We start from the raw sequence: 17,437 nt of genomic DNA, 5'->3' as shown, positions 1-17,437 counted from the left end.
ACTAAACACTGGGATTCCAGAACAAAGGTGAAAATGTGAAATGATGCAAAGCCAATAAGCTGCAGAATCTCAGTAAGTTACAGGGAAAGTCCTTCACACATATGCAGCATAGGCAGCATATGTCCAACTCAGTATACGGCCAGCATACTGAGTTCCTGGCTGTGCCCTCATTTCCAAAAACGCCCCAGAGCTTCATGATCTGAAACTGCAAACAGCCCCCTCATCTCCACACATCGACTTGCGAGATCACTGAAAATTTCAGTCAAAAACAGATTAAAGTTTGAGGTCATAACGTGAGAAAATGCCCCCCGGCCCCCCCAAAAAACCTTCCAAGGGCTATTAATACTGTAGATCTCCCATCTGTTTTTCCAAAATCCAGTTTTCTCCGAGTGGAAAACAACCCCAAGCCTCACTGTTTGGAGTTGTGCATCGTTTGCAAAGCGATGCGTCTTTGCAGTGAGAAGTTTTCACACCTCTACTGTACTGTGTCAGCAAAGCTGATGAGTCATGCTGTAGCTCGCCGAGCGGATCTGTCAGGGTTTATGGGCCTCTCCTTAGTTATCATCGACTCGCTCATGACTTACTCGCAGGAGCATAAACACAAGTTATGATGTCGGAATGGCACAATTAAATTAATCTAGCGAGTCTGTCGGATGGTTCAGTTTTGCTGTGATGGAGAGGATCCTGAAGGAGAGTTTTTTTTTTTTTTAACTCTCTTCATGCTGAGAAAGTTCAACTTTTTCATGCAGTCGCTTCATTGCTGTTCAGACAAACCGACTTTCCTAAAACGTGAAACTTGACTTTGAAAGAGGATTTTTTTTTTTTAAATAAACTGTTTACTTTTACCTCTTCATTTCTGGATCAAATGCCTTGACAGCATTTGGTCAGTTCTCAAACTTTATTAAATTCTGCCTGAAAAAAATCTCATTTGGCAACTAAAAACAGAACAAGCTGAAATAAGGAACTGGTGATAGTGGTCTATCATTAATGTGAGCTTTGGACTGTGCAGTTTGACATGGAGGCCGTGAGAGACGAGACTCATTAAGTGTTGGATCATAGGAGGTTTTTTTTACACGGTCCTCTGTTACCATGATCACAGCTCACACTTAGTGGCCTGCAGATATTGATCTCTTTCCTCCTCTGTGAGATGTACGAGCTTTTTAGGTGTTACTGGGAGCCAAGAGTTTCTGCATGAATTTGCAGTAAATAAATTTTCTAGGAATGTGTTTATAATGGCAAACATTTATCTTTTTTTATTATTATTATTTGCTCTACTGTTCAGCCATTAAGTCTGTATTTTGTCTGTTCTGGTGGTGTGCTCCACATACTTTTTGTTGAACGTAAACTTGTCTATAGTGACACTGCATTAATATCTGTTTGCATGTGCGTTGAATAGAGATCATCGCAGTGATGAATTTCCTGTGGAAATGTTGTGAAAATTGGTTCATTTGGTCCAAATTGAAAAATTCCACCAATCAAACTCAAATATTTGATCGTGTTTTTGTCTGGTCTTCTCTCCATAACTAAAAGCTATGAGATTGTGCTAACGGCAACACTATTTGGTCAGTTTCTGAAACACTTTGACTAGGGATGTCACAATAATAAATATATCAATTAATTGCATGATGAATTAAAACAAACTCGGTAATTTCCATTGGCATGATTTATTGTGTATCTGTTTTTCTCTCTTTCTGCCAAAAACTGGATGATAAAAGTCTTCAGTTTGGTGCTTTGGTCACAACTAGCTCTTTTTTTGAAGGATAATTTTGTTTACAAAGACTTCAAAATGCATTTTATTTGATGTTTTGTTTATTTTGGATATTTAAAATGTCTTCCAGTTCCAGTGTTAAGTGTTCACTAGAATTTTAAGTTTTCTGATCTTTTAGAGTGTGTTGTTGCATTATTACTTTGTCATTACCTTTATAGTACTTAAAAATCTACCGGTAACGTTTGGAGCAATTTATTGTCCAGCAAAATGTGTTCTTGTGACAGGGCTAACCAGACCGGACTTTGTGTAACCAAGAACCCCGTCAGATTCAAAGTCATCCGTTCCTCTCAATTCCGATGCTCGGTTAGAACTTAAGCAAGTTGTATTGGCACATCTTAACACCTAAAGCTAGCCTTAAGATTGACGTACTGATCAACTAAACGCATCAACATTAGCTAATTCTTGCTCTAGCAAGAACAGATGTACAGGTGATAAAGTGGCCTGTGAGTGTTCAGCTTTGTAAATTTAGCTTCAAGTTCAGATTCTTAAATAACTTATTTTTTTATTATTATTAAATCTCCATCTGGTTCTTCTCATTACCTCTCCTTTGAGGCGCTGCTGCTCATTCCTAGAAGTAAGAGAAATGCTTGGGGAAATTTTTTCTTTTTTTTCTTCGGAAATTGTAAAAATTAAATGCAAACAAAAACCTCACAGAGGAAGAAGCCACTGCCTCATGTGGTTGCTCGAGCTTTACACCATATTTGTAAAGCAAAGCAAGGCTCTTATATAAAGAGACGCCATGTAGACAAGATGTAATATCCTTCAAAGACCCACAACATCGAGTTAATCCCCCCAGAGGGATGTTTACAGCGAGGTAGACACCTGCTATCCTCTGCTAATTCTTTTTTCTGATTCTATTCCCAGTTCAGAGAAATTAGCAACCCTTCTAATTAGCTGTAATTTGTTCAGAAACATTTCCAAACTATGCAGTTTATACTCATCTAAGAACTCTCTGGTATCTGATTTTTCACCCAAGGCTGTGCTCTCTATCTTTCTCCTTTTTTTATTTATTTATTTATTTTTTTTTATATATATATTATTTCATCCTTATGTAACTGGCCTCAACTCACCCTCAGCTGCAAGTGTGGCTCTTCTTTTACTGAGTCGGTGTTGGGGAGAGAGAGCCAGTATCATCCTGTTTGCAGATCGTCTTAAGAAGTCTCATTCTGAAACAGAATCGGAGCGGTCTCCACGTTCGGAGCGGTCTCCACGTTCGGAGCGGTCTCCACGTTCGGAGCGGGAGCTTCTTCTGCACGTAGGAGGAAGCGGGCGGAGGGAAAATGTGAATCGGAGCTGGGATTGTTCCCGGCGGAGTGGCCTTCCATTAGGATGTGGATTTGGCCTGAGAGCTTACAAAGCAGGTCAGGAGGATTTAGGCAAATTTCCTGTCCCATCAGGATTTCAAGCAACCTTTTTGCTCCAACGAAGGAGTCCTTCCGGTCCCACTTTGTGTTGTCTTTGGGCCTACCTCCTGCGTAGTTTTGTCAGATTTTGACGCTACACCAAGGCTGCAACAAACAGGGAGTGTAGTTTGCAAACTAGCATGGACCACACACATCAGAAAAAAACATGACCTCCAACAACCCATAGGTAACTCTGGAAAAATGTCGAATTTTTCCAGAGTTTCATGCCTCTGGTAAGACATTAACACACCAGTGGATGGGAAAGTTAGTTAAGTCAGGACGTACTCTGCAAATGTTTCCATTTCCCCGATAGTTGATTATCTTTTTTTTTTTCTTTTTCAGAAAAGCAAAAAAAAAAAAAAAGATTTTTTTGTGCTAACTTGCAGAAGTTATTTCGAATTTTGACGTTTCCCTCTACTTTTTCCTTATCCAATATTTTAAAAGATTGATGAGATTCCACCTCACATGTTGCGTTTTCATTGTGCATAAATTGACGCATATTGTAATCTCAAATAAATTTGCTTAATGATGGAAACTCTTGCTTTTTAATTTAAAAGATTTTGCAGTATCATCAGGTGGTCGAAATTTGTGTATTTCACAAAGCTGCAATGGAAACACTTTTTCCCCATCCTGCGAGTTTGTATCCTACAACGTGTTTAGGATACAAACATGTAGGCGTTGGCGTTCTTGAACAAGGCGCAGCTTTCTTCACCACAGGACTCACAGCATCACATAGTTCATCTGAAGTCAAGTTTCGTCATTCAGACGTGTTGAATCCACAGCTCTTCTGTAAAATAGCCGACTACAATTTCCACAAAATGGCACTCATTGTGACTTTTCGACTTTTGCTGAATATCAAAAAATCTTTGCACACATTTGTAATGGAAAAGCAGCTACAATTATGCACCACTTTGTTTATCCCAAGAAATCGCAGCATTGCACACCGAGGTTTGTGTTTTGAAATTTGATAAATGTTGGAGAAGTTCAGTTGGTTTTAAACATTTTCATGGAACTGTAAAAGCATTATGTACAAAAGCAGGACTTTGAACAATAAACGCTAATTGGATTTATAAAGAGACTCTCGCTGAGATTTCCTGCCTCGTCTGTTCTGCCGCAGGACATTAATCCAGATTTATTATTCCTCCCTCCCATTGGCTGCCGTGATTTGTAGAAACACTCGTGTTTTCATTAACAGTCAGACCTCGGCTAATAAAATCACCTTCAGATTACATGCAGCTTGTTCTCGTCGCAGGAGAGCTGAATCAGTTTGGTGGAAATGTCGCCCTATTTCTTTTACCGTTTCTCTTTTTCCTCCTCAGTCGCTGTGAGCCACAACACTTTCCCATCATTGCATGGCATCCTCAGAATTGTGCCTGAATAATGAAACCCGTTAATTAATAATGTGGCTTAGCTGCATGCCTACATAGGTTATTACTTTGTCACGACTCACGACGACGAATGGAAAAGCTTCTGAATGACATTAATTTCACCAGACTGCAGCCTGGCCAGCGATATCAAAAGATATTAAGTGGAAAAGTAACACAGAAGAACAGAAACTTATTCAAAGTTCAGCGTTGGCCAATAATTTCCTTCAAGTTGGCCCGCGTTCAGCTCCGAACGCTTTTGCTCTGGGCAACAGCCACTCACTCTTCTGACTGTTCCAGCTACTCCTAATTGCCGGCTTTCATTCCAAAGTAATTGACTGTCATCTACTTTCCCAGCAGATGAATTTCTGCCTGCCACAGTTTCCACCTCCAGCTGAATTTCATGCATACATTTTAAACACTGGGTTTGCAGAGATTATAGGTGAGTGTTTCGGTGGATCTGCTTTTATCATGTTTTGAGGCCGTTTCGTGTTCGCCCTGCTTTACGTTACCTATCAGGAGCCAGGATAGGGACACACAGATGGGCGATGAATTCATTTCATGAGATGAGAGGACATTGGCTTCACGAGATTGAACAGAAATGTTAGCTGTGTAAGGCGTCTCGACTTAGATTGAGAACTGTGAATACTTTATACCTTAAATTGCAGGTTTTTAGCTTCTCTGCTCTTTTTCTTGGAACATCTTGCAAGCTGAACAAAAACTGTCGGAACAATTTTCACTCAAGGCTTAACGCAAAATAAAAAGAAAAGAAAAACGACAACGGATATTCTGTCAAAAGTGCTTGTGTCTTAAATTGCTACTGTTTTTCTAAGATTATTATTGCTGTCTGAACTCCTGCACTTTACTCCCAAATTAATTTTGTTTTATATATTTATAATCAATTTTTGTTTCATCGGTCTACTTGTCTTTGATCCCGTCTGCTGCTGTCTTTCTTGGCCAGGTCACCCTGAGTGAAGAGGTTTTGATCTCAATGGGTTTTTATCTGGGTAGTGAAGGCTTAATATAAATAAGTCATAAGACATGGAAACAAAATGGCAACTAGAGTCACTTCACTTTACATACATTTCCAAGGCCGAAATCTTCTTCATCACAGACATGAGGTGACGTCTTATGAAAAGCTTTGCTGGACAGATTTCTCTTAACAAAAGGAAAGTCAATCATTCAGAAACGAATCAAATCTACATCATACAACTAACAGAGGCTTCGTGTGTAGCATAGCATGTGTGTTACAGAGTGTTGTGCATAAAATAAGTGTCCGGAAACCTGTAAGGGGATAAACACATTCGTGACGTTTGAGCAAATGTCCTCTGACCTGGTTTGCCTGTACGACCAATCGACTCATTCACTGTGTTTCCATTACAAAGGTGCGCAAAACTTTCCGCTGTCTGAAAAAAAAAAAAGAAAAAAAAGAAACGCAATTTCGCTGTTGCGGTGTTTCCATTAAATAAGAAGTGCAATTAAAGTCACACCTAAATAAGTTTAGTCGCACGATAAGTCGTTAAAAAAAACAACAACAAAAAAACCGTGCCGCACAATCATCATCCACCCCTTTCTGTCTTCTTTCTTTTCTTCCAATAGTAGCATCTGGTTATTGATCTTTTGACTCGAGTGATATGAAGACAAGTGTTCCCGTCGCAGTTTTGCAAAATACGCTAATATCAATATGGCTGAAAAACAAAACTTATCCTAGCTCAAAAACTTTTTATGGAAAAAAATTTGTTTTTTGTTTTTGTTCGTTTTTCAAAATTGGCGTGAACAACTAAACAAATGTACTTTTGTAATTTGAATTTGCACAATTATGCGACGTGGTGTCTGTGTGCTCTTTGCCTTAAGTCATTTGCCACACAGATGGTCTTTAATCGGTACACATGTCGCCTGTCCGCCGATTTGGGGTCGTTACCCATCTGGTTGGGTGAACTTGTGTTCCTCATGTGAAATGTCCGGGCTGAAAGGCATTCGAGGAAATAACGAAAACGAAGACCCGATTGAGTCAGACAACAGCCGTTCAGCCTCGTCTGAATCACAAAGCTTCTTGGCTCAAACTCAAAGGCGATGATGGACCTTCTGACCGCAAACAAATATCTGTTCCATCTAACTCTGCTCTCCACCTTTAGATAGACTCAGTGAGCCACGGGGTAGTTTAAAAAAGATCTCTGCCACAATCGTTCAGCAGTCTTTGAGCCTAAAGTAGCTTCTGTGCCCTGGAATCACACCTGACATTAGAGTTTTCAGTCTCGAGATGAAAAGCCTGCCTTCAAGCTGCTTTGAGGCCATGACATACTTTGCTTTAAAAAGTTTTAGGCTCTCTTGTGCTTGGCCTTTGATTATAGCAAGGACAAATGATTCTGCTGGAAGTTTGCTTCATTGTTTGTGGAGATTAATAGATTCATTTGTTTTTAAAGGCTAGTAATCACAGACAGAGCATGCTTCACCAGCTGTGTAGTTAATTATGTTGTCTTGAAGGTACCTGTAAGAGAAAAATGATTTATTTTCTGAATGCGTAGACTATCAGCTTAATAGATTTTTTTTTTGTTGCATTTAAATTTGGGTTTTATCCTTAAAGAACCTAAATACTTAAGGACTAGATGCCAATTTACTGTTGGACTTTGTCCAAAGCCAAGATAAATGGGGAGTGTTGCATTAGAAAGGGTACAAAATTGATAATTTGTATCTCGAAATTGCTATTCACAAACACTTTACAAAGAACAGCAGAAGCTTTTAAATTCTAGATTTGCTAATCTGGTAAAGACTGAAGGGGCTGGTGCTCACTGATCACTTTTCAGTTTTTGTTGTGCAAATGTTTCAACACCATCTGTGTCTTCATCAGAGTCGGTAGAGACGTACCCCAAAAGACCTTAGAAAAATAATTAATTTCTGAGTTCCTCCATTTCCTAAATAAATATTACGGGCTATTTAATCTGCTGCTCTTTTCAAAACGCCATGTTTATTTTTCAGTCTTAGTTTTATCTTTGTTCAGACCTCAACCATCTCCAGCTGCATTTCCATTGACCATATGATTGCAGAATTTAACATTTTGAGAAAAAAGATTTTGCTCAATGGAAACAAGCCAATTTTGAAAATACTGGGATTTTTTTTTCTATAAAAAGTTTTTGCAGTAGGATTAGGGTTTTTTGTTTTGTTTTTTGGAGTTTTAAAAACTACAGTGGAAACTTTTTTCGCATCACACGAGTCACATGACTCCTGTGACGTCCTATTCATGTTGCCACTGGCGCAAACCATGAAGAAGACAACAGGAAGCAGTTGAATGGTCATGTTTTTGAATGACTTAAAGGATTAACAAATTTCTTAATTAATGGAATCACAATAGTTGTGTTTTTTCAACATTAGCGGAATATCGATAAATTTTTGCACACATTTGTAATGGAAACGCAGCTACTGAGCCACTTAAAGTACAAGAGTCAGAGCATCAGGAAAACATTGACCTGAATGAAATGTCCAAATACTGACACATGTAAGGTCGTGTTACGTTTTTATTTCAAACAAGTTCAGGTTCAGTCATACCAACAAAGACGGTGCATGAAAGAACTGTTGAACATTGTCATTGCTTTGAGCAACCTTAAAGCTGGTCCTTGACCAAACTTTGTCCACACCGAGCCGATTTCCTATAATTTCTTGTTCCAAAACCAGATCACTAATCCCGACTTCACTGCCTTACAGTCCTTGACTATTTTCTAAATGATCTCTGCAGACATTACATTGTGTTTGTTGATATTATGGGGAGAGATGATGTTTACTTTAATGGTGCAAGGAAATAAGTGCTGATCTTAAGCATCTCTATAGACCTCTTCAAATGCAAGGCAGAGACTTGGGGGAACTTTCCAGCCACTAAAAGCTTTTCTGTCTTTGACTAATATGGGTTTTCAGGACACATCATCAGGACGGCACTGAAAACGACATGTTTATGACACAATGTGAGAACAAAGACCTTGCTTGCCAACCAGATTAAAACTGTCTGTCTGCAGTTTGATTAAAAACAAAATAATAAAGCAACGCAGATATTCAGAACAATGTTTTGTTGATTATCTGACAAACCCAATTCTGAATGTGTTTGTACAGCGATTTATCAAGTCCAGAGGACCCTAAAGAGCTTCACACTACATTCAGTTAGTCAGTCATTCCCACGATTTGGAAAATATATCCCATCTGTGGGATTCAGTGCTGGTTCTATTACGAATTAGACCCATTTTTGTGGCCCAGAGAGCAAGAAATTGTTTTAATAAAATGTCAGGGCGCGTGTCTTTGAACCCAGTCATGGCAGAAAGTGGGTCAATAAACACAAAAGTAACTGAGGTTACGTCTCTTTGACTCTTTTCGGCTTCTAACTGCAGGACACGGTGGTGGGGGAAACGTCAAAGAAAAGGAACCGTCTTAGCCTGACAAAAAGACGAGAAAATGAAATGGTGAATTGATATTATTCTGGAAACAAACCAAGCTCATTTTCCTCTTTTGTTTGGATCTGTTGCCTGTAACGTGACGGACGCCTACAAGGTTGGCCTCAATCAAATCCGAGCAAAGCTGGAGAAGAGAACAAAGACGAGTGTTATTTTTTCCCTTGTTCCTGTATGGATTAGCTTACATTGCGTCCCTCCTGTCATCGACACGGCAGCGTGTGGCCGTAATGAGCCTGGCGCGGAGCCAGAAACGTTCGTCCCTCTTCATTCATCGTTGTTTTGACCAAAGAGAAAGTGATTGAAACGAGTTGATATTTAAAAAGCAATGGGATATACCCGTTGATATTGATCCGAAAGCTGTCAAGAGGCTAACCCGTTTGAACGGGTCAGTAATCTCCAGCTTTAGAAATGACCGGCTGCCAGGTGCTCCGCTTCTTCAATTGTCTAGATTTTTCCTTTTGAGTTGATTAACTGTGTTCTGTGCAGATTATTATTATTTATTTTTCTTAGCACAAATTACTTTTAGAAGATATTTAGTGGTGGGACTCGATTATAATTTTTTATCGAGTTAATTACAGGGCCTGTAATTAATTACACATTTTAATCAAAAACCATATATAGACAAACTAAGCAATACTCTCAATTTAAAAACCCTGGTTGCTAAATTAGTGACTACACATTAGTTCAACAATGGAGATATGTGCTTTAATCTGTTATTTAGGTTATTCAACCATTAGATCAAATTGTTACTAAACCTACTCAGTTTTCCAGTGTTTCAGGAACCCCGGATCAATCCAGGAACTTTGAAAAAAATGTTTCCCTTAAAAATGTGGAGGTGGACATTAGTGTTTACCTCTGTTCTCCTGCAACATGTTTAACATTGAGATGTTATTTTATGCTTAAATAGCTTCACTGATAGGCTAACTCCTTTAGGCACTACTTGAACACAACAATAGTATTTTCCAGCGTCCAGTCAGATCACTTTTTGAAGCAAAAATTAACCCAGCGATGAGCCAAGAGAGGAGGCTTTGTCGTCCATTGCTGTTTGCTGATATCGCTTATGCTTCAGATTTACGAGTGTACAATCTTTTGTTGTGTGTGTGTATATATGTAATATAACTCTATTAATTGCATTAAAAAGAAGAAGAAAAAAAAGCTAAAAATTAAGGCCCCGGCCCTAAAAGTATCACAGATGTCTCTTCTGTCCTGACAGAATGTACGAAGCTAAAGAGTCCACCGCCGTTTATTATAGCTATGATCCACAATCGTTTGAGACTCTTCTAAAAATGACTATAACTGCCTAGTTTAATAGTTCAAATACCAAATATACCTTAATATGCATTAATGCACACAGTGGAAACCATCTCAGCACCACCACAGAAGCTAGCATCAGCAGTCTTCCGTATTTCTGCCAGTCAGTATGAAGGAAAATACAATGCTGTCTCTGATTGGCCACTTTGCAAACGCCAGCCAATAGGATGTGTTGAAGTTTCTTAAATTTCCACCCTGGATTTTCCTTCAATATATTTCAGATATGCCCTACAAAAAATTAGGTGAATGGAAAAAGTTTTTACAAACAGTTTGGAGTCACGTTCCACAGACAAATCCACAAATTCTGAACCGTCCATAAGTGGTAGTCCAGTGTATATCTTCTTTGTTCTCATTAATGCTGCCAAATATCCTACACACACCTTTTGTCCTGCTGATTTACTGGATATGTGACGAGCATTGTTCCAAAAAGAAATGACACACCTGTTTCAGCCACAGCATCATGGGGCCCCAAGTTCATTTACCCTTCAAGAGTTCACTAGACACATCTCAAACTAGTTGAGTTATTTAGTTACATCTGGGTTGTAGAAGACAGAGTCGAGATTTGTGTTCAATGTGTTAATGCTGGTGTTACTAAGGAGTGGAAAAAAATCCAAACTAAACAAAAGCTCCCCCTCCAAAACCAAACCCAATTCAGGTGGACGACATTTTAGGAGAGGAGAGCGACAACGAGAGCGAGGGTCGAGGGAAGGAGAAGCCGGGCAACGAGGATATTGCTGAGGAAGAGGAGGAGCAACCACAGCAGCAGCCAGAAGCTGGAGAGTCGACAACATCAGGGCCCCCCTCTAAGCCAGATGGAGTGGAGGAAAGACTTCAGACCTCACCTCCCAGTGACTCCAGTTTGTCAGAGAATGCCCCAAGGTGAGGAACAAATGTTATGTGGCAGTCGTCCTCGCCAAACTGGATATGATAGTGTCTTAAACCAACAGTTGTTATCCAGTCATACGTGTTCAGAGATTTAATGCAGGGAGTACAGGCATCCTTACTAAGTCTTAAATTCATGTATCTACAGCTAAGGCCTTAAAATGTATTAAATTCATTAGAAAATATGTAAGTTGGCCTTAAATATGTTAATCACAGGTCTTGAATTTTGTTGTGGCTGGACTATTTAACCTAGAATATACTATGTAGTTTATTTTTTCTGTGGGACTTTTCTGTCAGCTAAAAGACCAAGTCACACGCAGACGTCTTCATTAGTTTCTGAGATGTAGAAGTAGTTGAGGCTACCGCTAACTGACTTCCAATAAACCCTTGTAGCTAGCTAGCTTTTTTGCACCCTTCAATGAGAAATGTAATCATTGCCAGTTGGCTGGACGACATTTGTCTTCGCCTTTGGCTCACTTCTGCTGCCAAGCTACATGAATGCTGTGCAAAAAGCTCGGCACTGCTATTTATAATATGTTAATTAAAAAATAAAATTTCTGTTGTGACACAAATCTTAAATTTTATTCGTAAAAAAGGCATTAAAATATTTGAATTTCATTGGAAAATATGCACGTTAGTCTTAAATATGTTAATCAGAGGTCTAGAATTTTGTCGTGGCAGGACTATTAAATCCTCTATATTCTGCCTTATTTTCTCATGGAACTTTTCTGTCAGGTAAAATATTAAGTCACACACAGTCGTCTTCATTGTGATCTGTGACTCCAGGTGGTTGAGGCTGCTGCTAACTACCTTCCAATAAACCCTTATAGCTAGCTTTTCTCTTTTTTTTTTTGCGTCTATCATTGCAAAAAATAAAATAAAATAAAAGCACTTGCCAAATTTAAGTATAAATTTATCTCCAGTTGGTTTGTCTTTGCCTTTAGCTCACTTCTGTTGCTGACCCGTACGATGCTACATCCATTCTATGCAAAGAAGCTTTGCACTTCCACTGTGTGAAATGTGCGATTTTCTTTTGTACATTTCTGTCGTGCTCTAGGTCTTAAATTTCATTCCTAATTATCTTTTTAAAAAGGTTTTTAATAGTCTTAAATTTGAGTTGGCGAAACCTGCAGAAACCCAGGAATAAAATCAATCAGTAGCTTCAGGTCACACACTGTCGTAGCTGATGTTGACGCTCACCACAGACCCCCTGCTGGGCGGTGGACAGGGGGGTAAAACATGGCTCATTATGTGCCCACCTTCCAAATATGCTGCATGTTTCCAGGTCCAGCGTCTCGGTAAGTGACAATTATCATAACGCACCACTTCATCAGCGTGTCTGTGCCACAGCCAGACGGTCTGGTCCGTTGCCATGGAGACTAATTCCAAACAGACAGCAGGCATTTGAAGATTTCAGAACATAATTATGAGAATCTCGTGTTGCTGAAGGACAGGACGGGCCGCCAGTCTGCCACAGCAGATGATTTTCACCGTCTCTGCTGCGTTCTGAGCAAGAGAGATCTTCTCCTGCGAGCTGCAGTTCCCTTAAATTTAAAAACTCCTCAATGACGGACAGCACTGGACGGTTTTTGTAAAGCCGTACTGTTCAAACTTTGATTAGAGGGGTAGGAGTTTGCCCGTTTTATAGTTTTTTTTTAGGGGTGTAGCGAAATGTGATACCAGGAGATATTAAAACATTCTTGAGTCAGTTTTATATTCTCACTGAATGATCAGCTTATGTTTTACCATGGTAAAAATTAAAATGATCCAATCTAGTTTGTTAAAGGTAACAAACTAGATTGGATCTAGTTTGTTAGAATCAATATTGAACCAAATTTGATTAATTTTCCCCCTATTGTTTGTATTGGCTGTTCTCCAATTACATCAGCAATAACCAAACAGTGTCATAAAAAAGCACAGAAGGGTTTACATGAGTCGGCTCTGTGTCTTGTCCTCATCTGTTCATGAGGACAAAATATAGTGCTGAACAATCAGGTGTAAAGTGAACCTTATTATGATTAACTAAAACTAACGAAATAACAAACTGAAATTTCATTAACTTGAATAAATAGAAACGGTCCTGAGGACCTTAGCTAATTTATTTCCAGTAGCAGCTGTGTTTCCAATTGACTTTAAGTTGTTTCTGGTGAGTAATTAAGTTAAATGTTGTAAAAAATACTGGCAAACTTTGGTTGTGTAATTCTTTCACTCTCAATCGTCACCTTAGCTCAATGAGAATCCTTGGCTTTTCTGAAATGACAGACTTTAGCGATCGCCGGGAGTCTGTCGGCTTTGTTTCAGTATTTGTGCGTACCAGCGTTGTGCAAAATATTTTCAGTAGGTATTTGTGCGTCGTTTTTACAACTGCATATTGCAAACAATCTTCAACTGGAGCTGCAGAAGAAGAGGTTAGTCTTCACATCACAACTTTTCAACTCGTGACTCCCGAGTTTCAGCTTCACCACCCAGAACTAACAAAGCATTAAATGCAACAGTTCTTTTTTTTTTTTCTTTCTTTCTTTCCTCACATTGACACTGAGAACCCTGTCTGCTCGCTGTGGTTCAGTATCCAAGGTAGTTCAGACATGTCACGCCATCCATCACCTGGTCTGGCACCTTTGGCTGTGGCTAATGAGTCAGGCCCGAGATGCACCGTCCACAGTGTTGTTTACATGCTGTTTAAACTCTCTGGAAGTCCGCCTCCGGACTGCTCAGAGACAGAGAGGAGCAGCTCTTGATTAAACGCCCTGACACACCGGGGGAGAGGTGTGAATCTGATTTGGGGAGAGCGGTGCGGACACAAATTGGCAGGTGGGTGTTTGGGTTCTGTATAGAAAGACACCGGTGTCATGGGTTCATCATATGAACCAGAGCTAAACCCCTGCTGAGCCTGGAGCGGTCTGATTGTAGAAACGTGATGTTGAGACAATAACTTTCTAAAATTGTTGTAAGGTTTGGATTATGCAATATAAATTCAGCTGTCAACAGACACTAGCTGAAGTTAGATTATAATGATTTACTTTCAATCTAAGAAGAAGTCTGTCACATTAACACATTTTTCTGGACGATAAATTGTCCCAATAATTATTGTGATAAACAATAATATTGTCGTTTTGAGATGATTTTCAAAAAAATTTGTTGATAGTGGAATATGCGAGTTTGCTCTAAGATGAACAACTGTTGTGTAGAACACTTAATATCCAAAACAAAAACACAACAACTAAAAACGATAAACAAAATGGAATCAAAAACAACACATAAAAACCATAAATAAAAGGGATTATCAGGTCTCTGTAAACAAACTTGCCCTTCAAAAATATTAATTGCCAGATTGGAAATTGTCAAGGTCATTTTAGTTTATTATTCGATTGATTATTGCAAAAGGCTTACATACCGTTGCTGGCCAGTGTCATCTCTTCATTATATTACTGTCAAATAAAACACTTAATCTCTCATCTGACAGGCTCACTGAATGCCAAAAAGTACTTTGTTTCCTGTTGGATAAACAGAATTGTCAACTTAAGCTAGAGGCAAAAGAAACTCGCAGAAGTCGTTAATTTAAATGGACTCTGACACGTGGAGCCGCCCCGTCGTCCCCGTGTCCAGTGAGCCGTCAGAGATTCGGTTGATCGTCTCTCCATGCATCCACATTCAGCTCCTTTCTGCCTCAGACCTCCAGCCGGCCCTAATGGCCGCCATTCTGTCAGTCTCTATGCCCGGCTCGATCGCTTCCTTTTATTTGCTACAAAACAGCGCTCACATCTGTTGCTAAGAGACCGCGGCGATGTGAATGTCTCCGTTTTGTTCTCGGCACCATTCAGGTTCTGCCGGGGCCAGCCGCCGCAGGGGAAAGCGGAGCGGCGGTTTCCACTGCTCTTTGCTCACTGTCGCCCGTCCAACCGACAACAAGCCGGAGGCATTCGGTTTACGCCGCTAATGGCAAAACGACGCTAATGTCCAGCATGTCACTTTGTAAATTTGTCTCACTGATGAGAAAATTAGTGCTACTTTTTTTTTTTTTCCTTCAAAAATCTTCAACCTACTTAGTATTTCTCTTTAAGAACTATGAATGGCATAATTCATCTTTAAAGGTTTGATATTTTTTTAAAGGAAGGATTATGATGATTATGAAGTTGACATTTTAATCTGTTGTAGCTGTTGTATTAGCGGTTAGCATTGCTAAAAATATCAGTTTCTTAGTGTTTCTGTTCCCCTGTGGAGTAAGAAGAATTGTACCTTAGATGGAAGAATCCTGTAATAGTGTCAATATTACCTGATCCATCATGTTCCTTGACAGACATCATGGGACTCTTCAACAGGAAAAAGCAGAGTTGTTGTTTATTTACTGAAGGAGGCTGAAGCCAAAGCACCTACATACTTGATGCTTTCTGCGAAAACCAGAACCGTAGTAACGTCAATGTAGCTTTTCTCTCTTTAGCCCTTCTTTAAACGGCACAGGTTCACTGGGTTAAATGGATGTTACTTTTTAAGTGGGTGAAATGTAAGATTTCTTCCAAAAAGTTAACGGTGAACACAGAGATAAATGTCCAGGCCTGTGTGTGCCTTTTGTGGAGCAGGATGCCCAGCACTGTTAGCAACAATGTCTGGTTTCACGTGAGAGTCTGTCACTAAAGCGCTGAATGAATCCGTTTGCATTAACACGTACTAAGCTGTTGTCCATTTCCTCTGCAGAACAGTGACAGCGTTTAAGTGGGTTCATTGCTAATGCACTTTATATTTCTCCTAATAAACATTTAAGGCATCATCTAAAGTCGAGCATAAAGTGCTTTTAACGTGCATCCTGCATTCGTCCTGCGCGCTGCTGCCAGGGCCGAGTTTTTGAATGACTTCCAAACACACTGAGTGCATTTAGGAATTCACTATGAAGCTAATGTGCTTTGAGCATAAACACTTCCATTACTGTCTCCTGTAATTAAATGCGGTGCAAAAACACCAAGTTTGTACAACTTTTTTCCAATCAAAACTAACCTTGAACCGGCTCAGCCTGGGCTGCCTTGAACTTCCTGTCTTCATATCGGGTCTGTCTGTGTCTTTAAAACCGAGGATATGGAATCCTCCACATTTATTGGCACCTGTGGTAAGTGATGTGTGAAACGCTGCAAAATGAATTCATCTTCATAATCTCACACTGAAGTATTTAGAGAAATGACACATCTAATTGTGGTACGATGCTGTACATTCAGTTCCAGATTTAGGATGACCATTGGTGAAATTGTTGGTTGGCCTGACTTCCATCCATCCATTCATTGTCTTTACTCATTAGAACTTATAGAGTCTAGAAACTTTTGACTAGTATTTCATGACTTTGTCTCTCTGTGGCTTCCTGTCCATTTCGTCATTTTGTACCCTGGCAGTTTGGCTCCTTTCATTCCCTTCAAACATAAACTGCTTCCCTCCTCTGTGAGACTTTGTTCAGCAGGGAGAAATTTTAAACAATGTCCAAATATTGAATATTTAGATCAAAAGTCATTGTGTTTTTGACATTGTGGGTTTCATTTAGACTTCAAATCAAATGTTGGAACTGTAACAGTGAGGGCGTGGCTGGCATGTTTCTCTTAAAACCTTCATGGCAGATACAGGTTTGGTAGCCAAATACCATAAAAACATATTTAGTTCAAATCGTTTCCATAGTTTGTTATATTTTCAGTTCAGCCATCTGCTTGAAAAGGGAGGGGGAAAAAACCTTCATTTTAACTCGGCTGTCATTTATATTCACACTCCTTTTTTTTTTTTTTCCTCATTCAAACCTGACAGGACTTTTATTAAATGGGCTGAATGCTCGCACATTACGGCATATATAAAGTAAAGCTGCACTCATTGAAGCCACCTTTTCACTTCAGTTTCATCATCCTAATTTGATGCACCAAAGAGCACATGAGCTGAGCACCGACTGCTGAGGCATTTGGTTCAAACTCAACTGCTTAAATTTGTTCACAAGCTGTTGAGATGCTTCTCTCTTTCCGTTCCATGTTGCATGTTTGCTTAGACGGACATAATTCTCCAAAGATTTCTTTTCTTTTTTTTTTTTTTTTTTACTTTTGGCTTGTTGAAACGTTGCAGCTCTGTTACACAGTTTATGCTGTTGGGAGTTGTGAGAAAAGCGTATCTGTAAATATTGCTTCATTGGTTGAAATCATCAGGGTAGTTTCTAATTTTGCAAACAAAAATCTGCAAAATGTGGCCTTTTTTATCATCCTGTTTTTACACGACCTATATCAGGCATGTTGTCCATTACAGCTGATTCAGGAGTTGTTC

General features: G+C 39.4%; 1 protein-coding gene across 2 annotated transcripts in view; it reads left to right on the top strand.

Moving 5' to 3' along the window:
- ctdp1 (CTD (carboxy-terminal domain, RNA polymerase II, polypeptide A) phosphatase, subunit 1) overlaps positions 1 to 17,437 on the top strand; it is a 65,371-nt gene that overhangs the window by 21,073 nt on the left and 26,861 nt on the right. Inside the window, exon 12 of one of the 2 annotated variants that reach the window (XM_007564687.2) lies at positions 10,935 to 11,158. The exons of the other annotated variant lie outside the window; for it this stretch is intronic. Coding sequence (XP_007564749.1) covers positions 10,935 to 11,158 — 224 coding nt within the window. The remainder of the gene's footprint in view (positions 1 to 10,934; positions 11,159 to 17,437) is intronic. 2 annotated transcript variants of the gene reach the window in all.

The sequence above is a fragment of the Poecilia formosa genome, unplaced genomic scaffold (genome assembly GCF_000485575.1).
Source record: "Poecilia formosa unplaced genomic scaffold, Poecilia_formosa-5.1.2 Scaffold165, whole genome shotgun sequence".
NCBI classification, from domain to species: Eukaryota; Metazoa; Chordata; class Actinopteri; order Cyprinodontiformes; family Poeciliidae; genus Poecilia; species Poecilia formosa.
Note: the sequence above shows the minus strand (reverse complement) of the source record. Positions and strands in the feature narration are given on the sequence as shown.